Raw genomic sequence first — 27,700 nt, 5'->3', positions numbered from 1 at the left:
CTACATTATAACCTATTTTAGCCAAAATTAATTTATTGTGGAAACATTGTGCTGATATAGTGTAACATTTTAACTGAGGATTTGAACTTAATAACAAGTAAGATGTTACTGTTAACTTAGTATACATCTATTTATAGTAATGGTTACCTGAACATTTACTTCTGTTACCAGCTCACTTCCCACTATTGCTTTGTTATTTTATGGGTGTATATTAGCTATATAAAAAGTGAGTTCCCTAAGTGAAGAGCATCTTCATATCCTCCTTTTAGTTTCTCCACTAATTGTCAGATCCTTAGTAACTGTTATTTGACAGACTTAACAAGTTAAGTGTGGAGAAGGTAAATAATTTGAATTCTGTGTCATTTCACAATATTTCATATCTAGGAAGACAGCAACTCATATACATTTTGTATGTAGTTGTATTGTTCTAAAGTACTTTAAAAACGTATAGGTGTAAAATGTAATACTTGTTAAATGTGAACATTTTATTTCAGTGAAGAGAATATTCATTTTAAAAGAATCTTCAAGTCACAGTTGTTTTTAAAGTAGGACCTTGAAAATAAAAGCCAGGTTAATGATATTGTTAGTTGTTTGAATAATAATAAGTATATACTGTGTCATAAATGTAAACAAATTGGTGTAATTAATACCAAAATAAAAGTTTTCTTTTTGCCTTCATGTATATAATTCAAGCTTTTGGAATAAATGGGTTGGACTTGATATTTTAAAAATATAAAAATGGTATAGAACATATTAAAAAATAGTTGGACTTTGAAAATATCTTACATGTGAGTAGAGTTATCATTCTCAGTTAATAGTAGCAACGTTAGCCATACTGAAGAGGAGGAGGTTTTATACCAAGGATATGTTTCTCAGTTGTCGTTAGGGTGACTTAATTGAGAGTAAAAAGATGTAGTTTTGCTTGGTTTTTATAATTTGATAGCAAGTCATAAATTATTTGGGCTCATGTTGAAATGATAGCAGTGTTGGTTTTTAATTTATTATTATATATGTTTTCTCTTATTAAAGGAAAAGTAATTGGGAAAAATGGCAAAGTTATTCAAGAAATAGTAGACAAATCTGGTGTGGTTCGGGTGAGAATTGAAGGAGACAATGAAAATAAACTACCTAGAGAAGATGTAAGTATTTAAAACATAGTCTGCATATGCTCACCCCACCACCCAGTCTTTTATATTTTGAAAATTGTTTTAAGAAAGTTACATCCAGTGAACTACTCTCACTCTGCAGTGGAATTTTTTTTTAAGTTCTGTTTCTCAGTGCTTCAGTAAAAAGGCCAATTTTGATTAAAAAAAAAGACATTAGTTTGATAATCTTATTGGTTCTTTTTTTTTTTGTGCTTAGAGTGTAAAGAATTTGGTACTCTAAACAAAACAGTTGGCTGTGAAGGAATTCTTAATAACACTTCTTTGACTTTTTTTTTTTTGGTAAGCTCTGACCATTTCTTAATTGAAATCTTTAAGCTTTAACATTGCTAGTCATTCTGATGCCATTGGAGTAGAAAATGGCAACTCCCTCTGATATTCTTGCCTAGAGACTCTGGTGGACAGAGAAGCCTGGTGGGCTGCTGTCCATAGGGTCACACAGAGTCAGACGCGACTAAAGTGACTTAGCATACATGCGTGCATTGGAGAAGGAAATGGCAACCCACTCCAGTATTCTTGCCTGGAGAATCCCAGGGACAGAGGAGTTGGGTGGGCTGCTGTCTATGCGGTCACAGAGTCGGACACGACTGAAGTGGCTTAGCAGCAGCAGCTGATGCCAACTTTATGAAAATTTTTTTTCCATCTTTTTGTTACATGTTAATGTCTTGTTCACAGTACTTTTTTTTTTAAACTTCTTATCCACCACTTTAAGCATCACTAACTTTTGTGGCTCTGATGGTCAACTCTATATAGTTATATGTCTGAATATAAGGCAAAGACTTCCCCCTCCCCCACTCCCAAAATTATCTCCCAGAAAGCAGTACATTCACAACTTCTTCAGTTTTGCACAGTGGGTAAATGGGGAGTTTGCTTGCTTATTGGACAAAGTAAGTTTTGTTTTTTTAAAAAAAAAACACATGGAAGAAACTGAAGATATTTTATATTTTCTAAGATAAACAGCCTCACACCACATATTGGATATTGTAAAGACCCCAGTGAAAGATACCATTTCCTTGATTCTTTTAATTAGTTAGGATGTGGTGATAAAAACGAATGAGGAAAAACAAATGACTGTTAGGCAAATGGATACTTAGAGATTGATTACATCCTACACAGCTTTAAAAATTGATGCAAACCTTAAGTAATTTTAACTTCACGTTAAGTAAACACCATACTCCACCTGGAGGGTGGGTGATGACCCCATTAAAATCAAGGGTGTCATACTATTTTAATTGACACTATCTCTGTTTATATACTTAATGTATAAAATAACGGTGACCCATTAGGCATACCAGGCTTCCCTGGTGATTCAGTCGTAAAGAACCTGCCTGCCAGTGCAGGATATGCAGGTTTTGATCCCTGGGTTGGGAAGAGCCCCAGAGGAGGAAATGACAACCAACTCCAGTAGTTTTGCCTTGGAAATCCTACGGACAGAGGAGAGCCTGGTGGACTACAGCCCATGGGGTTGCAGAACAGTTGGACATGACTTCACAACTAAGCAACAATAGCAGTTTGGCTTATAACTGCTGGCTAGAATTGGTCTGAAGATTAAGGTGTTTACTGGACAGGGTCTTTAAAAGACTCAATTGTAAATATCTTAGCTTGATAACTAATATCTAGTCTTCCCTTAGCTTGACTTATTCCTAGCTGCTTTCCAGTATTTACCACCTTGTTGCAAGCTGTTTTTTTTAGGATGTCCTTCATAAATTATTACACTTTACTTTGTAGTTTTGGTCATTTTTACCTCACATTTCTGTGCCAGAATTTCTGTAACAGAAATTTAAATGCTAAAAGATACCAAGTAGATTATGTAAATTATCAAACAGATTAGGATACAAAAGAGAGGAAGGGGAGGGCACACTGTGCCTTTCTCTAAAAGAAACCAATGCTGCTCAGTTTTAATCTGGTTGCTGTGTAGGTATGCGTGTATTCTGTTCTGCTCTATCTTTTAATATTTAAAGAAAAGCTAAAAGCCTAAATAAACAAAACTTTTTAGTTTTCAAAGCATTGAACATGAAAACAAATCTGAAGGTTTTACGGGCTTATGTGGGGTCAGTTCGACTAGTTGTGTCTGACTCTTTGCGACCCCATGGACTGCAGCATGCCAGGCTTCCCTGTCCATCGCCGACTCCAGAGTCCTCACAGACCCATGTCCATTGAGTCGGTGATGCCATCCAACCTTCTCATCCTCTGTTCCTCCCCTTCTCCTGCCTTCAATCTTTCCAGGCATCAATATCTTTTTCAATGAGTCAGTTCTTCACATCAGGTGGCCAAAGTATTGGAGTTTCAACTTCAGCATCAGTCCTTCCAATGAATATTCAGGAGTGATTTCCTTTAGGATGGACTGGTTGGATCTCCTTGCAGTCTAAGGGACTGTCAGGAGTCTTCTCCAACACCACAGTTCAAAAGCATCAATTCTTCAGTGCTCAGCTTTCTTAGTCCAACTCTCACATCCATACATGACCACTGGAAAAACCATAGCTTTGACTAGACAGACTTTTGTTGGCAAAGTAATGTCTCTGCTTTTTAATATGCTGTTTAGGTTGGTCTAGAAAAGGCAGAGGAACCAGAGATCAAATTGCCAACGTCTGTTGGATCATCGAAAAAGCAAGAGAGTTCCAGAAAAACATCTATTGCTGCTTTATTGACCATAACAAAGCCTTTGACTGTGCAGATCACAATAAACTGTGGAAAATTCTGAAAGAGGTGGGCATACCAGACCACCTGACCTGCCTCTTGAGAAACCTGTATGCGGGTCAGGAAGCAACAGTTAGAACTGGACATGGACCAACAGACTGGTTCCCATTAGGAAAAGGAGTACATCAAGGCTGTATATTGTCACCATGCTTATTTAACTTGTAGGCAGAGTACATCATGAGAAACGCTGGGCTGGAGAAAGCACAAACTGGAATCAGGATTGCCGGGAGAAATATCAATAACCTCAGATATGCAGGTAACACCACCCTTATGGCAGAAAGTGAAGAAGAATTAAAGAGCTTCTTGGTGAAAGTGAAAGAGGAGAGTGAAAAAGTTGGCTTAAAGCTCAACATTCAGAAAACTAAGATCATGGCATCTGGTCCCATCACTTCATGGCAAATAGATGGGGAAACAGTGGCTGACTTTATTTTTCTGGGCTCCAAAATCAGTGCAGATGGTGATTGCAGCCATGAAATTGAAAGACATTTACTCCTTGGAAGGAAAGTTACGACCAACCTAGACAGCATATTGAAAAGCAGAGACATTACTTTGTCAACAAAGGTCCGTCTAGTCAAGGCTATGGTTTTTCCAGTGGTCATGTATGGATGTGAGAGTTGGACTATAAAGAAAGATGAACACCGAAGAATTCCTGCTTTTGAACTGTGGTATTGGAGAAGACTCTTGAGAGTCCCTTGGACTGCAAGGAGATCCAACCAGTCCATCCTAAAGGAGATCAATCTTGGGTGTTCATTGGAAGGACTGATGCTGAAGTTGAAACTCCAGTACTTTGGCCACCTGATGCAAAGAGCTGACTCATTTGAAAAGACCCTGATGCTGGGAAAGACTGAGGGCAGGAGGAGAAGGAGACGACAGAGGATGAGAAGTTTGGATGGCATCACCGACTCAATGGACATGGGCGTGGGTGAACTCCGGGAGTTGGTGATGGACAGGGAGGCCTTGGGTGCTGCGGTTCATGGGGTTTCAAAGAGTCAGACACAACTGAGCAACTGAACTGAACTAGGTTGGGGTCATGGCTTTTCTTCCAAGGAGCAAGCATCTTTTAATTTCATGGCTGAAGTCACCATCTACAGTTATTTTAGAGCACAAGAAAATAAAGTCTCTCACTGTTACCATCATTTCCCCATCTATTTGCCATGAAGTGATGGGACCAGATGCCATGATCTTAGTTTTTTGAATATTGAGTTTTAAGTCAGCCTTTTCACTCTCCTCTTTCACTTTCATCAGGAGGTGCTTCACTTTCTGCCATAAGAGTGGTGTTATCTGCATATATGAGGTTATTGATACATCTCCTGGCAGTCTTGATTCCAGCTTGTGCTTATTCCAGTCTGGCATTTCGCATGGTGTATTCTGCATATGTTAAATAAGCAGGGTGACAGTATACAGCCTTGACATATTCCTTTACCAGTTTTGAACCAGGCCATTGTTCCATGTCTAGTTTTAACTGTTGCTTTTTGACCTGCATACAAATTTCTCAAGAGGCAGATCAGGTGGCCTGGTATTCCCATCTCTTGAAGAATTTTCCACATTTTGTTGTGATCCACACAGTCAAAGGCTTAAGAGTTGTCAATGAAGCTGAAGTAGATGTTCCTCTTGAATTCTCTTGCTTTTTCATTGACCCAATAGATGTTGGCAATTTGATCTCTGTTTCTTCTGCCTTTTCTAAATCTGGCTTGAACATCTATTTGGTAGTTCTTGGTTCATGTACTGTTTAAGCCTTGCTTGGAGAATTTTGAGCATTACTTTCCTCATGTGTGAAGTGAGTGCAGTTGTGCAGTAGTTTGAATATTCTTTGGCATTGCCTTTCTTTGGGATTGAAATGAGAACTGACATTTGCCAGTCCTGTGGCCACTGCTGAGTTTTCCAGATTTTGTTTGCGTATTTAACAGCAGCATCTTTTAGGATTTGAAATAGCTCAGCTGGAATTCCATCACCTCCACAAATATGTTACAGTGAGATTATTACAGGAATGTTTAGTATCTTTTCTGAGATTGTGATTCCCTTTACCTTTTTCTTTAACATAGATTATGGCAGTTAACAAGTGGGTATTATTTGAAATTAGGTAACTGGATACAAAATTGGTTGGGTTAGGTGCTGATTTTATGACTTGTAGCACATTTTTTTCTCATCTGTAGAATTGGGATATTTCTTAAAAATGAACATAAATAATATAGTCCCAGAATTACATTACAGATTAAAACTTTCTAGCTCTTGTTTTCCCCCTCCTATCTTTCGTTCACTTTGCATCCTGTTTTTTTGCATGTGAATTCTTGAGGATAGCTCAAGGCTTTCTCACTTCCTAAGCGTAAGTTAGAGTCCCTTGTTTCATGCCTTACTAGTTGTAATTACTTCTTTTAGAGTCACTACAGCTTTAAGCTCCTTGATAGCTGTACTCTGTACTGTGGCTTTAGCACCTGCTTAGGCCTTTCTTCTTTTTAATTTCCCATACTAAAATTCACTAATTAAATTTTTAAAAAATTATTTTGAAAATAAGTCACATAGTGGTTTCTTATATAGAATAAAAAGTTGAGCCACACTTAATTCTGTATTTAGAACCCAAAGTTCTTAAGCCAGGTTATTTAAATAACTGTTAGGAATGATTGTGTAAAATCAAGAAATTGAAGGACATTGAAAGTGATTGGGTGAGTTTCCTTAGACTGTTCATTTTCTTTAGCCAGTAGGAAGCTGGAAGTTTATTTCTTTAAAGAGAAAAAAACAAACATCATTTAGGTATCTTACTTTCCTTCCTTCTCACTGTTTAAAACTGTCTTTTGAAATTCAACTAAGTAAAACAGGTCAGGGTTAATCCTTTCATTTGGTTTAATAACTAAGGTGACTATTTGTCCATATCAGTAATTTCTTTATTTTACACTGTGTAAATATTGAAAGTTTGTAAATGATGCTTCTGTTAATGGTCACAAAGTACTTCCAACCTACAGATGTTTAAAGTTTTGCTATATGAGCATATATTACAGGGAGAACCTGCCCAATGTGTTTTATGTTTTTAAGGCAAGCACTACTAAAGATACATCTGATTTGTAAATTCATGCCAGTTTGATGGAAAATTTCTTTGAAAGTTGGTTTTGAATTAGAGGACATAAATACTAAATACTGAGGATGTTGTGTTTTCTTACAGGGAATGGTTCCATTTGTATTTGTTGGCACTAAAGAAAGCATTGGAAATGTGCAAGTGCTTTTAGAGTATCATATTGCTTATCTAAAGGTTTGTACAGTGTTCATATTTATATCATGTTCCTCCACACATTAAATTTTAATTTTATGTTAGTATTTGTAGTAAATTTTTAAATCTTTATTTTTGTTAATTCAGTTTCGTATTTCCCTTTCTGTGTGAAAATATTAAAAGGTCCTTTGCCATAGTAAAATGATTGGCCTCATGTACATTTTTCTCTTTTCCTCTGAACGTTTATATTTCTTTCCTTCTGTTTAAGACATGGCTACTCTTAACGTTGTTGTAGATAGGAGATAGAACCGGGAATGATGTGGGCTTTCTTGGTTACTAATGCTCATCTGTAAACATTCCCTTGAAGGAGATGAGTCCAATGTCTTTTTTATATTGTATACCTGTAGCCCTTAGCAGAGTTGGCACGTGATGGTTACTGGTACTCCCTGGATCACATGAACTACCTCCATATATATCATTTGATAACTCTTAACCATTGTTTTTTACTCTATCTGGGTTAATAAAGAGAAAAGGTTTTGGAAAAGAAATACCCTAAAATTATTATAAGTTGGAATTGTCATTTTCTATTCTCTTTATTCCTGCTGTGTTTTTGTTGTTTATGGTTACTTAGACTGCTGTCTCTAGTTGTGTTTTCCTTTTAGTCACTGAGGTCATTGTTTTGTTAATATTTTCAAAGCACCCTTGATTAAGTCATTCCTTTTTTTGAAAAACTTGTCTTTCCAGTACTCTACTGTTTTTTAGCCAAGAGCTTTCTCTAGACACCTTACCTTCACGTCCTGTAATGACTTCAATCTCTGAATGACCAAGTCTACCAGTTCAGCTAGGCCACAACTCAGTTGTCACTATTTTGATAGGAAAGTAGTTTATTAGTAATACCTGTCATAGGTGGTACTTTACCTCATTTAGCAGAGTTTGATACTCCTTGAAGACTAGGTCTGATAATTAGCTATTAAAGTAGGTTATTTCAGCAGTTGTCTGTTAACCATCCCCTAGGTTATTCTAATGATCATCTGTAAACATCCCCCTGAAGGAGAAGAGTCCTTGTCTTTTCTATATTGTATACCTGTAGCACTTAGCATGGTTGGCACATGATGCTAAGGCATTTAGTAAATGCTTGGTGAATTGACCTTGTAAATTATGTTCACTAGGAATGCAGTCTACATTGCCAAATAACTGCCCAAGATCACAGCTGCTTTCAGTGGTAGGACCAGAGTATAGCTCAACTCTAGGCTTTAAAGAAATACGTATAAGATTTATCCTTTCTCATTTTCATTATAGGAAGTAGAACAGCTAAGAATGGAACGACTACAGATTGATGAACAGCTTCGACAGATTGGTATGGGTTTCAGACCTTCTTCCACCAGAGGGCCTGAAAAAGAGAAAGGATATGCCACTGATGAAAGTACCGTCTCTTCTGTACAAGGTTCTAGGTCTTATAGTGGAAGAGGCAGAGGTCGTCGGGGCCCTAATTACACCTCCGGTTATGGTAAAAAAAATTTTTTTCTTTTTGGTAGTAGTTGTAGTTTAGGTGCTTCAATACATTTTGGTTGTTATTGTTCAGTTCATCACTTTATCTTGGTTTTGAGGATAGGAGATAGTTCTGAGGTACATGTTTTAATAGTAGTGACTGTATTTTATATTAATGACTACAAGATTTGTAATGTTCAAGTAGCTGTGTAATGAAACACCTTTTTGTTAAATTTGTAGCTCATGACCATTTTTATTCTAAATACTTAAATATATATATACAACTGGTTTTCTCAGATAGTTTCCTTGTACAATCATATACATTTTCCAATAAAATCCTAGTGATAGTGGTGATACTACTAGGATTTACCTTTTGTTTATCCTTTAGGAAAAAGTAAAAAATACACTCGTCACTGTGCTATATTTACATATAGAAAATCTGTACTAGTTTTTAAAATACACTGTATTGGTTCACTTGGCAGTTTGAATAGTAATATCTCACATCTGCAATTATTTTGTGAAATACAGGATTTCAATAATATGAGGGCTTTAAAAGTTAGAACTTAATTAACATAAATGAACATTTTTCTAAAATACATTTCACTTTGAAGATGGGACTTAACCCATGTAGGAAGGGGCCTGTGGATGGTGGTGGTCAACAATTCTCTAATCCTAAATTTCTTACTTCTTCTTCAGCTTTGGAGTTGTTCCATTTTTCTACATTTGGACTTGGATCTTAGCAGTGACCTGATTTTTCTGTTCCCTTGTCTCTCCTCTTCTCTCTTCTCTACTCCCCTATGCTCATCCAAATTGCTTTGGGAAAATATTTCATAAGCCTTTTCCAGAATAGAAGGCATTTAGGGAAAATAAAAATACATGAAAGCTTATAGTGTACAGATTCCACATCCATATTTCATGTCTGAAGGATCATCTAACGATGTCAGAGTCAGTTTGGTACTATATTTCATTTGTTGTAGAGTTGAATGGTAATTTCCCCTTCCTACTTTTTCATTATTTTAAAGTTAACCCTGTAATGAAACCTGGAAAGAAAAATTCCAGTTAATGTGTTTGGTATGTGAAGGATTGAGAATTGTGGTCCTGGAAACACATTTAATACAAAAGACAGTAATTAAATAGAGATTAAGTACATACTGAATGATTTTAGAGGTACAAATTACTAGTGCAAATAATCAGATTTGGTTTTTTGGTTGATGAACTCATCCAAGAATTTTATAAGCCTCTGAAAAGTCAGCTTATTGATGAGAGGTCCCTCTTTGGCAAAATGCTTTTGTTGACAGTAGATAATAAATTTAAATGAGAAAGTAGAGGAATAACATTTGGATTGAAGAACACTATGCAAATTGTTCAGTAGATGGCACTCTTACTTCTGAGTCTTTTCAAACTAATAACATTATATTTTCTGAAATAGCTGTTGAACTTAAATGGGCTCCAGAGAAATAAAAATTATTTGAATTTGGTTATAGATGTTCTTGTCTACTTAATGGCAGAAAATTTTTTAGGTGAGGAATATATATATAATCTATATAAGGAACATTTTCTGAATTTAACATCTCTGAACTTATAATGTGTTTTACAATGGATGTTGTCTTAGAACTGTAATTGGCAGGATTTTCTTAAGTGGCACAAAAAATATTGTGACTACAATGGATGGCATAGCGGATTTGATGAAATGTGGTACTTTAGCTATTAATGTTAAGTTCAGCATACATGTTCATTTAAAAGAATGTGAACCATCTTCATAAGGTGATTTTAGAAGTTTTAGGGAAATCTGATTTAAAATTCTGTAGAAACAGTTTTTATTTGTTGGAGCCATTACAAATGGGATTGGTTTTATGGTTCATTATTTCTTGTAGCCCCCTCCCTAATTTCTGGATTTATGAACTAATATTTTACAAAATTGAGATTGGAATGATTGTGATGACTTCAGCAGAATATTAGTTTTCTGTTGATTATACAGCAAATTAAAAATTCAAAGCCTTTAACAGTACTCTTGCACGGTTCTGTAGGTCAGAAATCTGACGTTAATGTCACTGGGCTGAAATCTAAGTGTTGGCATGTCTGTATTCCCTTTGGTAGGCTCTAGGAAAAAATCTGTTTCCTTGATACTTCCAGCTTCTAGAGACAACCTCTGTTCCTCTGCTTAGGTCCTCCTTCCTCCATCTTAAAAAGCCAGTAATTACAGGTAAATGGGATTTCCTGGTGGCTCAGTGGTGAAGAATTCTCCTGCCAGTGCAGGAGACATGGGTTCAATCCCTTGGTGAGGAAGATCCCCCGGAGAAGGAAATTGGGACCCACTCCAGTGTTCTTGCCTAGGAAATCCCAAGGACAGAGGAGCTTGGTGGGCTACAGTCCATGGGGTCACAAAAGAACCGGACACTTGACTTAACGACTCTACAACAGGTTATAGAGTCCTTATTCAGCCACCTCTCTGGTTCTCCATAGTTGAGAATGGTCCTCTATTTTTTAAATATTCATGTGACTAAATTGGCCTCACCTGAATAGTCTAGAATAATCCCCAAACCTATTTCCTTAACCTTAATTTCGTTTGCAAAGTTCCTTTTGCCATCTCAGAAATGTTTAATATGAAGAAAATGGAGAATTTACCAGTTCATTAGCCCTTTTTTTGTTTTTGACATTAATAGTTGTCTTTATCTCCTGAAGTCTATGATTTTAGATACCTTCTATAAGTATCTTGAATGCTAGATTTAAATTAAAACTATGAAAATTTTTTTGTTCATGATATTGAGTTAAATACTACACTGTATTTTTAAAGATAATTTGATAGGATCTTTTGTTAAAACCTTTTATAATTCCAAAGACTTTATTGTTTTGTTTTAAACTACTCATGAAATGATATATTACCCTTATTCCACCAAACCATGGCATCAGTTAACAAATTCTTTCTTATCCTTTGGAAAAAATAAGTGTTTTGATTCATTTTCTAGTATGAGACTCATCTTAACAAAGATGCAAATGTCAGTACTAGAAACTTGCTACATTTTTCTTAATCCATTCATTACTAGCTACATCTATATGGTATATGGAGAAAAAAAGACAGAAGAGTCCTCTTTAAAGGAGAAAGGAAGTTTGTAGGCTTTGTTCAACTTTACGCTTTATTCCTTGAAGAGCTCTTGTATTTTGCTTTTATCATTAAATGACTATGGAGTTAATATGGGGTATTTTTAGTTTATCTTGAAATCATTCTTATTTGCGAGTTTAGCATAGGAACTTCATAATTATGGTAAATTAATTTATCAGGAGAAAATTGTTATGTGCATTGCTAGGCTTCCTTGGGCACTTAGAGGTACAAGAGAGCTCCCCTTTACTGTGAACCAATATGGAAGTAAAGCCACACTGTAAAAAGAAAACAACACATGGCAATACTTTATTAATTTTACATTAATTTTAAGGAAATGAGGGGAGATGTCTGTTTTCCGTTAAATTGGTCTGAAGCTACAGACATTGAACTGGGCTTTTAATTTTAAGGAGATAGATTTGCACATATAGTTTCCCACATTGTCAGAAAGTAGTTTTCCTGGGAAACCTTTTGTAAGCTGAAATGGCATAAAGTGAAGAAGCAATTACTTTAGGACACATCTTGCTAATAGATGCAGGAAATAAAGCGCAGATGCTCACCAGTACGGTTCAAAGATCTGTTGGCTTGATGCTGAGATGCTGAGTTTAGTTCCTGAGGCGGGAGCGGGGGGTGCTGCTCTCCCTGCTTGCTGTGCTTCTGCCTGTCTTAATTGCAGCGGTTTGCTGCAAAGCGAATACTGAAGGCTATTTTCTCTTCGTGCCCTTTTTAGTGAAAATCCTCTTTAGATTTCTTTTGGTTTGTGAAAACAGATACTAGTGTAAGTCTTTTGTAAAAGCTAAGTTGTGTAAAATGAACTTTTGAAAAGCATAGGATAGCTCTATGATGAAAGGATGAAAAAGTGCCATCCCAGAACTAACAGAGAAGTGGGAATGAGTATGTTAGTGATTGGATCATATAAATCTGACACATAAATAGTGATATGATATGATATAGGGTTTATAGAATCTTTGTGGTGTTTGCATTTTTAAAAAGTATTAAATTCAGTCATTGGGATGTTTGAAATAGTCTGTAGTTAACTTTCAAAGTTATGCTGAATTTTTGTCTCATTGGTAATGGCTTCATCTCTTATTGTCAGGTTGAAGTTACCCTTTTCCAGAGCAACCTAAAATTTCTTCAGAGATTTGAAACATTGTATTGTTCTAACTTAAGGCACTATTGTGCAAAAGATAAATTTTACGTACAGCCACTAAAACTGCACTCCCAGTTTACGAGACAATCAATTGTAAGAAATAGCCTGATTTCAGAGATGTTAAATGTGGGGGGGGAAAGTGCTCTTTAAAATCAAGTGATATAATAGAATACAGTATACAGTTGTTACTCATTTTTATAAATATCATTAAATTGGCTTTTAAATACTTGGATAGCGGTTATTTTTTATTATACTAGCAATTTGTTAAAGACATAAAAGTGGGCAAAATTTTTAAAAAATATTTTCCATATTAAATGCATTTTCATATATTAATGTTATTTAAACAATGATTTGCAAGAAATTCTTTGAAAAATTTCATTCCTTTCTTAAAATAGAAATATAGTAGGCTTATGTTCTCTTCTTTCCCAAGGTACAAACTCTGAGCTGTCTAACCCATCTGAAACTGAATCTGAGCGTAAAGACGAGCTGAGTGATTGGTCACTGGCGGGAGAAGATGACCGAGAGAGTCGCCATCAGCGTGACAGCAGGAGACGCCCAGGAGGAAGAGGCAGAAGCGTTTCAGGGGGTCGAGGTCGTGGTGGACCACGTGGTGGCAAATCTTCCATCAGTTCTGGTAGTCTTTTATATACTCTGTCAGAATCTTTTCTTTGTAAACAGTATAATTTCATAACAGTTAATCCATTTCCCAGGACCCCCGCTCCCCGTTTTTGGAAGTTTCTCTTTTTGCTTAACTGTCTCAGGAAAACAGTAGAATATATACATATATATATATATGCGTGCACACACACACAACATCATAAGGAAAAGCACTATAGAGTGTCTCTCAGTGAAAGTTTAGCCAGAATATTCGGGTCAGAGTAATTTTAGTTGGAGCTGACTTCTCTGCTTCATTGGTCAGATGTTTGGACTTTGGACGCTTAGGTAATTAGAATTTTTTTTCCCCTCTAGAATTTCTTGGGTTATATATTTCTGTTTGCCAGAGAGACCCAGATAATTCTAATGTATAGAGAGATCTGCTGCTAAGTCACTTCAGTCATGTCCGACTCTGTGCGACCGCATAGACATCAGCCCACCAGGCTCCCCCGTCTCTGGGATTCTCCAGACAAGAACACTGGAGTGGGTTGCCATTTCCTTCTCCAATGAGTGAAAGTGAAGTCGCTTAGTTGTGTCCGACTCTTAGCGAACCCATGGACTGCAGCCTACCAGGCTCCTCCATCCCCGGGATTTTCCAGGCAAGAGTACTGGAGTGGGGTGCCATTGCCTTCTCCATAGAGAGATCTAAATACCTTTGTATACAACTGAAAAGCATTTATTGCTACTCCACCACTTTGGAACAGGGAAAAACTGTGAAATCACCTTCTTTAAAAATCTTTTATTGTTTGAGGAATTCACCTGTAAAGAGGAGTGTCTAGAAGACTGAGATTTGAGATATAAAAAACCTTTTACTCATTGTCTTTTTGAAAATTTAAATGCTCTAACTTAAGTGGTGGTGTAGGACTTGACAGAATGTTCTTGCTTAGCATAATGGGCTGGGGAAAGATTGTCAGGGATTAGATTATATCAGGGATATAACCATAACAATTATTGTATGGCATTTGTAGGAAAACCACTCTTAATTTTTTTAAAAAAGTGAATCAAATCACATTTTTCAAAGAATTTTTAAAAAAGTACTCTCTAGTTCTAGTGATAATCTTCAAGTTCTAAGTTCATTTTATAGACTTTGAGGGAAATAGTTTTTATACTTTAGAACATTGCTCACTGTTACCAAGGTTTAACATTACAATTTGCTGAATTTCAAAGTAAATGTACTTTACCTAGTGTTTATGATTAATGGATAAACTTAGTGTCTTTTGCAAAGATGCTAGCTTGCTAGCTGTTACCAAAGGAAACTTAGGAAAAATCGTGATTAGGTGAATTTCTTCTATAATTTGATTGCTGGAAGCAATAATGCACATAGGTAAGATGGGTATTTTTTTTCCCCTATAAATTATGTCTTACAAACCTTTCCTTTCCCACTCTTACCCTACCATATCCCACCTATACTCTTTCTTTCTGGAGATGGGAGTACTAGTCAGCATTCATTCCCACATTTTCCTATAACTATTTAGAATTTCAAACTTTTTACTTTGCCTTTTTTTGTGTAGACTTCTTCTGCTTGCTTCAGTTTGTAATAATAGATTTCTGTTCTGTCATAGAGTGCAGGTGTTGAGTATTATTTGAAAATATATTAGCTGAATATTTGTTTTCACTTTTATTTCTTTAGCCTCTGTACAGAATTAGCTAGGAATGTGAATGTAAAAAGTAATATGTAATAGTATACTAGTTCCTAATGTTTTTAAGACAAGTCCAAGAGAAATGGTAGAAAGCCAAGGTGTTCACTCATCTTGTTTTAATTTTTCATCATCATTTAAAGTTTTTCCATATTATTTTTCAGGTAAAATAGTGATACAGAAAACATTTTGTCTGAAGACAGAGGATGTATTTTTATTGGGGGAAAATTGAAGTTTATTATTATTTGATATAGTTCAATATAGGTCAAAACATTTCTAATAACTGCAGCTCTCTTAAACAAATATTTCTTGCCTCTGACATGCATTTAGTGCTCAAAGATCCAGACAGCAATCCATACAGCTTACTTGATAATACAGAATCAGATCAGACTGCAGACACTGATGCCAGCGAATCTCATCACAGTACTAACCGTCGTAGGCGGTCTCGTAGACGAAGGACTGATGAAGATGCTGTTCTGATGGATGGGATGACTGAATCCGATACAGCTTCAGTTAATGAAAATGGGCTAGGTATGTAAGCATTTAGGGAAAAGATATATATTAGTGTATACTATTGTTAATATATGATGCCTTTAAAAAAAATCAAACATATGCAATTCACAAATTGAATTTTTCCTAGTGTTCAAGTAGGTAGATGGCTTTGTGTCTGTCTTAAATGTCTATAGTTTTCAGATTTGTATAGCCAGACTGTTTGAAACTGGGAGGGTTTATTAAAGTGCCCTTTAATGCCATTAAAACAATACAGATATTCAAACTGCGGGGCACTTAATACTCTCAATCTTCTAAGCCAAAATTGGGCTTTCATCTTGCCTCTTTAAGTATTATTGTAAATGACACTAATGAAGTATGTATACTTTGCAGGCATTGATTTCCAAAGCACTAAAATGTCATTAACTTTGGTAAAAACTAAACTCTGTTGGAGAGGAAAATTTTATTCCTGAATGATAAATTAAGTCTTAGAGTTTGTTTAATCAAGAGTTAAAAACCCTCTTAATTTCTGGATGATAATTCCATCTGTTAATCTAGTAGGAATGTTTAAAACTACAAAAGTATTTTTCCTGTGAATAGCATGTATTGTTTTATCTTTCCTGTTTAATTAAAAGCTTCTTTCCCCTTAAATCTTTGAAGGCAAGAAGGTTTTTTTTTCTTTTTGCTTTGTTTTTTGCATTGTTTTTGTCAGAATAGTTTCATGGTGAACTTTGCAATTACAGATGATAGTGAAAAAAAACCCCAGCGACGCAATCGTAGCCGCAGGCGTCGTTTCAGGGGTCAGGCAGAAGATAGACAGCCAGGTAACTTGAGTGGACCTGTTGACAACACCAGGTCATACGCATGAAAAAAAAATGTCATGTGTCTGCTTTCTAAATATATTATACTTACATGTACACATGTGTGTATATACATTCAAGATGTGCATTGCATAAATTGTTTTCTCAACTAATAAGACTACTATTAAGAAAATGCATTCTTCCTTCACACCGTAATGTAACCTGTCTAATTGAACTAATGTTGTGTCTCAATTTTTTTACATGAAAATACTGTTGAAAAGACCATTATTTTGTCCACTTGGCAGATACTGCACACTTGAGTTGGGACCTGCTATCCCAGGGACTGTGTTGTAGCTTGTGATTTTGGATGATTGGCAAAACTGGACAGCTTTTGCATGGTGCCTGCTACTATATCTGGATTCAGCACCTCATTTTTGTGGGGGTTCTACTACCCACAGTTTAAAAAATATAAATGAGAAAAATACTTGAAAGTGTCTTTTTCCTAATAAGAGGAATGCATGTTATGTTTTTGTTCATTGTAGTGTGATGCCTTTTCCCTTACACTTACTAACTATTCAAATTAATAGTACTTACTTAGTTTTAGAATGTTAATTTAAGTAGATAAAATTTTTAGTAACTTAAAAGAAACTTGTTTGCCGTGTCTATACTATCTTGAACATAATTCCATTTCTTGTGTACAGAGAATCACATGTATATTCACAGTGGAGAAATTGTGTGCACCAGAAATAAATCCCTTTTGTTAAACTAATCAATTTTGCATTCTTTCCAAAGCAAATTCTTGTGTTTTTCCCCAAATAAAGAATATAAATTCTAGTATCTTTACTTAGTATTTTAAATTTAGTGGTTGTCGAGACATGTGAGAAAACTGATTAAGGGGATTAATTCCCATTCTTAGGGGAAAAAAAAGTTCCTGTTTAAATTTAGTTGTAACTTTAAAAGAAATTAAATACTGTCACAATAGGTTTTAAGGAAATGTTTCTTATTTTTTTATCTTCTTTTCTCTCTCTTTAGTGTTAGAAATATCTTTGGGATGAAGAGATTATATTTAGTTTGTGGTTTTGAAGCTGGCATAGCAGTGAATACCAGTTTCTGGCCATACTTTATAAATAAGGAAATTTAAGTTACTAGTATGGGCTTGAGATAGGATAAATTAAAACATAATTTAGTAACTAGGTGGATGGTGGTTCATTACTAAGTCAAAGGACATAAAGGGAATAACATAAAAGGCTTTGATAAAGAAGAGGAAGAGATTTCTGCATGGTATTAATCAAAACTTGAGTAATTGGAGTTCTAAATAATTTGACAATGATTTGTGTTCTCTACTGCATTTATTCCTGTTTTTACTCTCTTTGGAAGTACTGATTTCCTCTTTAGAACTCATAGCCTTTCTCAGCCTGCCCCCAACACACACACACACACACACCCACACCCACCTACCCACCCACTCACCCAGAAGATAGGATAGGATAGGTGAAACAATCACATCATTTTCTCCTTTGGCTCTGGCAGCAGTTCTAGGAAGGAAGCGTCTATCTAAAAGTTAATGTCAGCATTCTCTGAAATAAACAGTTATTTAATTTGTTCATATTTGCTTAAAATTTCTTGTTGCCTTTAGTATTATTTAAGCAGTGAGTATTTACTATACTTAGCAAAGTGCAGCAGTGTACTGGTGTACAATTAATAAATTTTGGATCCCTTAGAGGAAATTCTGGAGTCCAAATTACGCCACACAAATTGCCTCAGTTTTTTTCCTAGATATTATAAGTGCTTCTCTGTTTTGAACTTTTAAGTGGCTTGCATTATGAGGACTAAAAACAGACTATAGGTTTTTCTCTGGATTAACTGATTTTAATTTTACCTCTGTTTGGTGGAGGATGGGCACTGGTTTTTACCTTTCCAGCTACGTGCCTGTTAATTGATAAACTGTATCAAAGTTCTATGTCTGCATAGTGGGCGAATGGTTCTAAGAATTACCCTTAAGTTCAGATTTAGTAGTATGTGTGCCTGTGCATCAAGGTTTCCAGGTAGCTGAGTTCTTCCTGGTGTAACTGAAGGCTGAACCATGGAAACAGAATGAATTCATCATGGTGCTCTCTAAACTACAATACTTGATAGGATGCTTGTAGTTCCATATATGTAGACATAATAAAGAAGTGGGTTTGATCCCTCTCCCCAGTTTTGGAAACTATTCAATTTATTTATAGATTCATTTACAGTGATTTTAAATGATTTTTAAAGCTCAAAATGAGCATATTGAGTTTCTCATAGAGGGAAATGGTCTAAGACATGAAACATCTTTTAGTGGTGTTTCTAAAGATGTTTATTAGTTGTGAATTAAGTTGTTTCCTTGAGATTTAAAAAGATTCATATAATGATTCTATAAATTATTGAATCTTATAAAGATGTTAGCATTTTAATTCACAATTAAGAGAAATGAACTGTAAATACAGTCCAGTCTTATATTAAAATGATTTTATGTAATTTGAACCTGATAGATTAGTTCTCCCATGTATGTAGTGACTTATATTAAGTTTATCGAAGTTTTAATTGTTACATAATTTACTTGCTCCCATAATTTATACCATATTTTACATAATCAGGGATTTTTCTTCATCAGTTTCTGAGAGAAAATAAATTCTTTGAAAGGAAGAGACTTACTATTTTGATATTTCTTCAAATCAGTGAATTCTAAGTTGCAAGTCCTTGAAGAGAGAGCTCTGAGGTTTACAATGAGGCCAGTCCCAGCAGACCAGAGGTAGTTTGTTGCCATTGGGTTGCTGGTAGGGTGTTAGTTTTGGTTAGTCTTTTCCCTTCTTTTCCCCAATCCCCACCACCATTGCAAATAGCTCAGTCCCTTGAGAGATTGGCAAAACATGAAAAGGGGATAGTTACTGAATTAATGGTGGACATTTTCCACCATGATCATTGTCCACATTTTAAGATGGTGGACAGATCTTTAGTTTGCTTGAATTTTTTCATATTACTCAGAACAGTTTCTAGTGTGAAATATTAAAAAGGAACCATAAAACACACTTGGAAATCTTACTGTGCTTAAAAACAAAAACAGAACTATTAAATAATACCTGAGTAATAAAGTTTTTATATGTTTGATGAAAATTTCATATTGACGTGTGCTACACCATGATCTGCACCCAATTTACCCATCCCCCCCCCCCCCAACTGATAAGTGCAAACACTATCTGGGCTTAGAATGTGGCATTTCCTATTCTTAGTTGTGGGTTTTTATATCAAACTTATCCCACAGCTGTAGACTAACCAGAAGCAAATGGCTGGATTCTTTTGAAAGAGGACTTTAATCTAGGCGTCCTCTGTGTCCAGCTTGAAATATTCTACAGTCAGCACCAAACCACAGGCATATTTTTCAAACTTCATTTTTGGTTGGAGGTGGTACCCATCTTAAGAAAATTTTGAAATTGGGTAACCCACCATTAGTCTATTTTAAAAGTAAAATTACTCTTTATCCATAAATAAACTTTAGAAATATTTTTTCAACACCTGTAATTTTTTTCTCATCTTCAACAGTCACAGTTGCAGATTATATTTCTAGAGCTGAGTCTCAGAGCAGACAAAGAAACCTCCCAAGGGAAACTTTGGCTAAAAACAAGAAAGAAATGGTAAGGAGAATTTAACCTGTAGGTTTTGGCTTTTTTGGTTTTGTTTTTGTTATGGTTTAGTTTTATTTTTACTTCTTAACTTGTATGATCACTTGTTGCCCCAACTAGACCAGTAATATTTTAGTTAAAGACTACTCTTGATTGTGTTTTTGGCCCCAGGTAACAAGGTATGCATGCTTGAGCCTGAAATACTTTTCAATTAGAATTAGAAATAGCATTGTAAAAGATACTGGGCATAAAGACTGTTAACCTTAATTTGGGGAGCAATAGGCTGAATAGACCCTCTTCTTAGTGGTGGATAAAGACCTTTGTTTCAATTTTTTGAAATATTTTAAGGGATTTGATATGTAAATTTGAGTTTGCAAAAAAGGTGAGTAAATAGGTGGTGGTTTGCCTTACTCAGGGTATTAACTGTTTATGTCTTTTTATATGGTGAGTTTTTCAGTGGTTAAAATGAAATTAGGTGCAAGTTTTCAATAAACAGGTACAGATTCTTCCTGTGGCTTATGTATTGCTAGCTACTAGAGATAAAGAGTTGAAAGACCCAGAGAGATGGAATACATTGGGGTTTTTGTTTTTGCTTTTTTTTCCTTTTTTAATTTTAAGAATGTTTTAATTCAGATCATTGTGGTATGTGAAACTAAAATTATTTATTAGCTAATTAATGTTTATGTAGTTATTTTCCTCCTCAGTTATAGATTTTATTTATAAAGAAGTTGAAAAAGTTGTCTCCCTTTGGCAGGCAAAAGATGTGATTGAAGAGCATGGTCCTTCAGAAAAGGCAATAAATGGCCCAACTAGTGCTTCTGGCGATGAAATTTCTAAGCTACAGCGTACTCCAGGAGAAGAAAAGATTAATACCTTAAAAGAAGAAAATACTCAAGATGCAGCAGTCCTGAATGGTGTTTCATAAACTGAAGAAGTTCCTAGTTTACAGTTCTTTTACATTACATTTTACAATAGTGCTTGTACAAGCTTGCCAAAGATAGAATATGGATCGCCAGTCTTTCCATCGCACTTTCAGTTCCTCCATTTGGAATTCAGAAAGGGGAGGGATCCTGAAGAAATCATATGTTAAACATACTTTGACACCTACTGTGTTATATATCATCAGATGTGCCTTGAGAATAGTATATGTAACATTAAAAAAAGTTGCTGGCTATAGGAAATGTTATTTTGTTTTCAAAATATGGCAGAGATGGGGGGAGGTGGGTGGGGTGGGATCCCTAACCTAATATTCTTTATGAAAGCATTAGCTGCTTTTGTTACATTTTTAATAATATGCAACCACTTCTTCACCTGAGGAAAACTAGAATGAAATGCAGTCTAAGATATTTTGCACTGAATTGTAATTTCTTCATTAGTTTTAGTCTGGAAACTGGTCTGTTTTAATGTGTTTTAAAAATGCTGTATTGTAGAGGAAAATCTGCAGACCACTGGAATACATTTGTTAAACACTCATCTGCAGGGACACTGGGTGTTATTGGCAGTGACTGTTCTACATTGAGGCTTTGTTTGGTTTATTTATTAAAGTGTACAGTATTTAAAAAATCAAACATAGCTTTAGTTAAAACACTAAACTGAATTAGTCATGTCCATTCAGACATAACCTGAACTACTGAAAGGATCAATTTCCAGAAGGTTTATTCTGTATAAACTACATGTTAGTCTTCAGTAGAGTATCTTTTCTTTTTTTTCCCTTTTTTCTTTTTTTTTTTTCCTTTTTTTTTGGTTTTGATTGTTTGATGTGCAATATGTTTTTGTATGCAGGTAGTAAATAAACTTTTGATCTTCCATTTGCTGATTTTTAACTTTCTACTTTTTAAACTGTTGAAAAGTAGTTGGACCTACCTAAAGGCCTAGAGTAGTATTCTGATTGCTTTTTAAGATGCATTTAAACTTGTTCATAAATAGTATTAAAATATTAGTTGGTCATTTTGTAATGAATCCTCTGAAGTCTTAGTACTTAAAAATTTAGTATGTTAGAATGGTTTAGGGAATTGGTCTCAGAGATTTGATATTAGGAAAGTCTTTGTAACAAAATTCTAGTCATAGGCAACTTTTAGAAGGCAGTGAGGTAAAATCCAGAATTTTACTTTTGCCTTTGATTCTTCATTATTTTTATAAAGTATAATGAACAGTTTTTAAATAAGAAATGTCACTGATTTTTGGTTTTCAAGGTAACAGTTTTAAAGGTTCTTGTATTAATGATTGTTTTGTAAATATTTTGTCCAGATGGCTTAATGTTAGGAATGTACAAACTTTTACACAAAGTAAAAGTTCACAAGTTGATAATAATTGTGGATTTGTGGGAGGGTTTTGCTCCACAATATTATATAAAGACTACTGAGCAAGAAGAGGGAGCCCTTTTGTTCACTTGGGATCTGAGAAGTATTTTTATGTGCATAACTTGTGTTAATTTGTTATGTGCATTAAAAAAACAAGTGATTATACAACTGAAGGATAATTCAGGGTGTAGCTAAAAATATTTTGTCAGGTCAGTGTATATAAACCTTAGCCCTCAGATTTATTACTGGTGAGGTTAAGCTGTGATAATATCAAATGCTTTTTCCTAAAACCCTGATAATGGAAAATTTTAAAGGTGTAGTGTGAACAGTGCAGTCTTTGGACTTTAAAAACAAGTAACATTTTTGGCTTTTTTAATCCTTCTCTTCAATAGTAGAATTATAAATTAGGGTATGGGAATTTTCAGTAATCTCCAAATTGGTAAATATGGCAAAAAAAGTGATTTTTCATTTTCTTCCAGGTAGTAGAATATATTCATGAAAATCCTCCTTGTTCTGTAAAGACTGGTTCAAGGAAGAAACACAAAATCATCTTAAAAGTGGAGTTAACCCAAGGAATTTTTTAGAACTGACAACCATATTCTAGGATATAAATATTAAGATTTCATTTTTTACAAATGACTAATCCCAATATCCTTTAAAAATACATACTATAGCATCATGATAGGCTCTTTTTTAAAAATATCACATGCTCAGATTTAGAAGTGAAAAAGCCCAGTCCCCAAAGGTAACTCTTCTTTATAGAGGTAGCCTTCCAAACTTTGAGGAGGTGCATCTTTTTTGGCTATTAGTTACATGAAATGTTGCTATGGAAGAATTTGCCAGCCACTGTGACCCCCCTCCCATCCCCCCACCAATTCTAAAGTTTCTCTGCGGGTTAAATACTGTTTTAGCATATATATATAAAATTATATATGATATCTGAACTAAATTACAAACTAAGAGGTGGGATTACATGGGTGTAAAAACGATCATTTCCTGAAACTTGAGATCCCTTAGTCCTCTCGTTGACAGGTCAGTCATTGTTGGTAAAATTATAGTAGGGATACATAAAAGTCTTAAGTAGTTACTGTATTTTGATGTGAAGGTGAGAGAAAGAATATCAAAGTAGTGAGTTCAAACCACTGAGACACTGCTTAGGACCAGGCTGAGGAAGATTGCTTAAGTAAATAGTCTTTAAAAAGCAAGTATAGATATATACAGGTAAGCAAAATAATTAAACAGGAAAACACTAAGCTGGTGTTTTACTCTCTTTTTCTGGTCAGCCATTCTTTTGTGGCTAGGATCCATCACCTTGGAAGTATTTTTGTAGCTACTGTTTGCTGTAAGTTTGGTGTTTAACCTGAGAATGGTCTGCAAAGTTGGTATGTTATTAACATTGCTGTAAACAGATTGACTTTTGAGGTTGAAACCAACTAGTCAGTATTATAGGCTGTGCCTACAGTGAGCTTAGTTTACTAAAGACAGGTGGATGGAATACTAGTTATATAATGCAGTTAAGTCCTGTCAGATGATTGGTCATTATTGGAAACGAGTAAAGGAAAATTACTTACGTTTTCTAAGTTTCCAGGAACTTCGATTTGAACTAGATCTATGGGTTTAGCAATATTCAGAAGGTAGCAAGTAGAGTGTTCATTGTAAAGTCTCATTCAGTCTTCCTATCTTTGCTGTTTACCGTTTGGATACCTTGTACCCTTTATAGGGATATCTGATATAGTGAATTTGCTGACCCCTTAGTTTTAAGTTTTAGTTTCTTATTAAGGATGCTTGAATGTGTAATAGTCACTTATAACCCATGATTAACCTATGGTAGCATTTGGGTTTAATTTCAGAGGACTCTTGGAATAAAGCAATAACTGCGTTCTGCTATAGTAAAACTTTTTGCAAGTGGTGGTAATTTGACACTGTATTCAGCTGCTGGTTGAAAATGTCAGTTATGCTGAAACATAGGAAATTGCCAAGAGCTGACCACTTCTGACCCACAAAAGCGACAATTTCTTATGGTTCAACCTAATAATAATATGTTTTAAGGTATAATCATTTACTCTGGACATCCAAGCAGTGAATCCTTTCTAACTATCCAGAAAACCCCTAATTACTGGATGAGGGAGGTGCATACTCTATAAGGGAGATAAAATTTTGTAAAAACATGGTTTGTCAGTGGACCACTTTAGATTCAGATTCATCTGTATCTTCTATATTAATGTTTCAGGTACTGAAGTACAGAATTGGGAGTCACTATCTTAGTTGTACTACCCTTTTCTATATTGTTTTATCCAACTAGATCCTATAAGGGCCTTTCTAATATAACTTGGTTCTAGTCATATGTTAGATACCGTGTGACACTTAACCATAGTCCTATGTACTCTAAAAGAGTATGCTGAATTAAAATGTGTTTGTTTTATATATGTATCTATCCCAGGCATTTCCAGCTATGTTGTATGCAATATAAAAATAAAGGGCAAAATTATTTTTTACTAATATTCTTAATGTCAAAGCTCCACTATTAAGTATACTAGTTAGCAGTTTCTCAAGTTTGTGTTTTAATGAGTGGTATTTTGCGCGGGGGGTGGGGGTGGGGGCGAAGAGTGAAATTACAGGGGTATTTTCTGGATGTTTTTGTATTTTGTACCTTATTTTACTTGGATTGTCAAATGTAGCTACTCATTTTCTAGGTTAGAGACAATTTTCGTTATAAAAATTATCCCATAGTTTTTCTAGATGAACTAATTTATGCTTCATTGTTGTCTGGAGCTCTTAACTGCAACCTCTTTGAGCTTCATTTTTCACCTTGCTGTTTTCAGGCTGTAAAGAAAGTCACGTAAAGACTTCACTTGAAATTCCATTAACTAAAATACCACTAAGGCCACAGCAAGTGTTAACTTGTTCAAGATTATATCTTAACACTGGACTATGTGACCTTGTCATCAGGTCGGGAATAATAGGTTAACAGTGGAGAGCAGCTCTTCCTATATCCTGTTGCTAAGGCAACAGCTGACTCCAAGCAGATACACAGCACTGAACAACAGTGCCAACAACAAATAGCAGAGCTTAAGGTTATTTAAGTTTTCCGGTACTGAAGGTTCTCTCAGTTCAGGATTCTTTAACGAAAAACATATTCTAGTATTTTAATTTTAACCTCAGATGTTTAGTTTTTTTTTTCCTTCTATCATGTTCTGTCCTTTGACGTTTTGGAGCCAATTGCTTAATTTTCTTTGGAATTAACATGTTTGGGGGGAATCATTTATGCTGAGTAAACTGCAAGACACACTTCTGAAGTGCAAAAATGTTAACAGGTCATTATCAATAGAAAGATGCCTTATAAATTCTCATTGAAACAGTAAAACTCAGTATTTTAGCCTAAAGTGTTTAAGCTTGTTTGATTATCTCTTAAATGAAGACACTGCCTGGATTAATTTAAACGGCTTCTGATACAAGGTCGTCTTTAGGGCAGAGGACGTGCAATTTCTAGTGGCTGACTCTTACACAGCTGTTTAGTGTGTAACAGGCCAACGTGTTTAGGTTTTCACCCTTGTGTTAAGACGGTAGTTATCCAGTTTCTTCCACTTCTCATGTTACATCTAGCTGCCTTTTACCCTTGTAATTTAGAGCAAAAGAAATTAAGAACTGCAGAGAAAACTGTAAAACCAAGCTTATCACAATATATAGATACGGACTTGTGTTCCATCTATTTTCCTACAGGTTCTCAATTATTTCTTGAATGTTTTGGTCTGCATGACTTGTATTAAATGCTTCCATGGGTATTCCCATCATTTGTAAAATACTTGAAAGCAAGAGAATTTGCTTAAAACTCTCATGGGTTGGAATAGATTTAACTTCAGGACTGCCCATTATAGCCTACTTTCATAACCAGCAAAGCAGGTTTATAAAGCTTATGAAGCAGTTAGGACTCATTTTGATGATGACAACCTAGAGGCCCAGTGAAGACAAAGGGAAAGGGGGTCAGTAGGAAAACTAAACCTCTGGTATGCTAGTTCTAAATATGATGGCTGTAAATAGGCATCTTTTAAGGACTAATACATAGAGAACCAAATTATAAGTGAACATAGTAAATTGTAGAACATATTCTGGGCTTATAGTTTCACTAGCTGTGCAACTCAGCATAGTTTCTCATTTTCCCATCCAAAGAATGTGGAGAAATCACAATTTTTCATCCTCTCCTCCCCCCAACAGATAAGGAAGCAGAGCTCTTAGCATATAGATTCTGTTGCTCAAAGTTGCCTGGCTATTGAAACCTGTATCTCCTATTCCCTAGTCCTATCTTCAACCGTAACCTTCCTCTCTTTTAAAAGTGTCTACATCTGAAAGGAGAAACCGATAAAAAGCCCCAAGGTGTAAGTGTAATGACAAGTGCCAGACTTGTATCTCAGTACCACCAAGGAAGACATCCCTGAATTATATTTTTGAAAGGTACCATAGTGTAGAGGTTAACAGCATAGATCTTTGGGTTTGCAAAAGATCAGCTTTCTTGACCCAGCGTGTTGCTTTGGCCGTTTCTTAACTTCACTGAACCTGTAAAATGTACTTTAATAGTAACTGCTTTGGAGATACAGGGGAAATGCTTAGCACAGTGTTAGCACATCATAGTCAATAAATGTTAATACACAGGTATTTGGGGGAGGGGGGGACACTGAACATGAAGGCTGTCTTGTAGATCATCCATACTTGTATCAATTATCATGACCTAGAGCCCTCAAATTCATGACTTTTACCCAAGAAAAATGGTAAGTCTAATAGCTTTCAATGAAATAATAGATTCTTTAAAGGTAAGCCTAGAGAAAAAGAAAAACTGATCACTGTGAAAGAAAAATGCTCTGTTGTGCTCCTTAGTATTATTTTAAAGTGGATTCCATTGTCTTAAGACTTCTCTTAAAACACATATGCTATTTTTGCATTAAACACTCAAGTATACCTACTATATGAACTTTTCCTTTTTAAAGTTAACGCTTGATTGCCTTTGGGCGTATTTTCTATGTGTCTGAAAAATTTGGTTTTTAGTTGATACTAAACTCTTGTTCATAAACAATTTTTGATTAGTCCGGGAGATTGAAATAAAAGGCTAGTAATCTCATTATTAGCAGATTTCTTATTTTCAAGTTAATACCTCCAAAATCACCTGTGATTTCCCAGTAGGCTGTTAAAATGAGTCACCTGGTATCTACAAAGTAGTGCTCTGCCTACTGTGTTTTAACAAGTGTTTAACTTGATTATGTAAATAACCAATTAATTTATAAATAGTCTCTCTAAGGGGCTACCTAAATAAAATGCACATACTTCATTAAAAACCATGTACTCTCAAATCTTTATCATACTATTATAGTTTTTAATGTATGAAATCTGAAA

General features: G+C 35.1%; 1 protein-coding gene and 1 long non-coding RNA gene across 7 annotated transcripts in view; one reads left to right on the top strand and one right to left on the bottom strand.

The window, feature by feature from the left end:
• Nucleotides 1-21,491, top strand: part of FXR1 (FMR1 autosomal homolog 1) — a 67,543-nt gene extending 46,052 nt beyond the window's left edge. The window contains exons 10-18 of one of the 6 annotated variants that reach the window (XM_020901376.2): nt 1,030-1,139; nt 7,015-7,101; nt 8,359-8,416; nt 8,504-8,566; nt 13,225-13,428; nt 15,416-15,616; nt 16,318-16,398; nt 19,939-20,030; nt 20,773-21,491. In XM_020901376.2, coding sequence (XP_020757035.1) covers nt 1,030-1,139; nt 7,015-7,101; nt 8,359-8,416; nt 8,504-8,566; nt 13,225-13,428; nt 15,416-15,616; nt 16,318-16,398; nt 19,939-20,030; nt 20,773-20,943 — 1,067 coding nt within the window. In that variant the 3' untranslated portion in view covers nt 20,944-21,491. Of the gene's footprint in view, nt 1-1,029; nt 1,140-7,014; nt 7,102-8,358; nt 8,567-13,224; nt 13,429-15,415; nt 15,617-16,317; nt 16,399-19,938; nt 20,031-20,772 lie in introns of all 6 variants that reach the window. The other 5 variants (XM_020901373.2, XM_070466345.1, XM_020901377.2 and 2 more) reach the window with 5 other exon arrangements.
• LOC139034747 (uncharacterized) lies at nt 15,190-19,941 on the bottom strand. Its single transcript, XR_011487283.1, has 2 exons — nt 19,054-19,941; nt 15,190-17,924 (listed from the first exon to the last, which is right to left on the bottom strand). It is a non-coding gene; the product is annotated as an uncharacterized lncRNA (long non-coding RNA).
• Nucleotides 21,492-27,700: the final 6,209 nt, after the last annotated feature.

This window comes from Odocoileus virginianus, chromosome 4, assembly GCF_023699985.2.
Source record: "Odocoileus virginianus isolate 20LAN1187 ecotype Illinois chromosome 4, Ovbor_1.2, whole genome shotgun sequence".
NCBI classification, from domain to species: Eukaryota; Metazoa; Chordata; class Mammalia; order Artiodactyla; family Cervidae; genus Odocoileus; species Odocoileus virginianus.
Note: the sequence above shows the minus strand (reverse complement) of the source record. Positions and strands in the feature narration are given on the sequence as shown.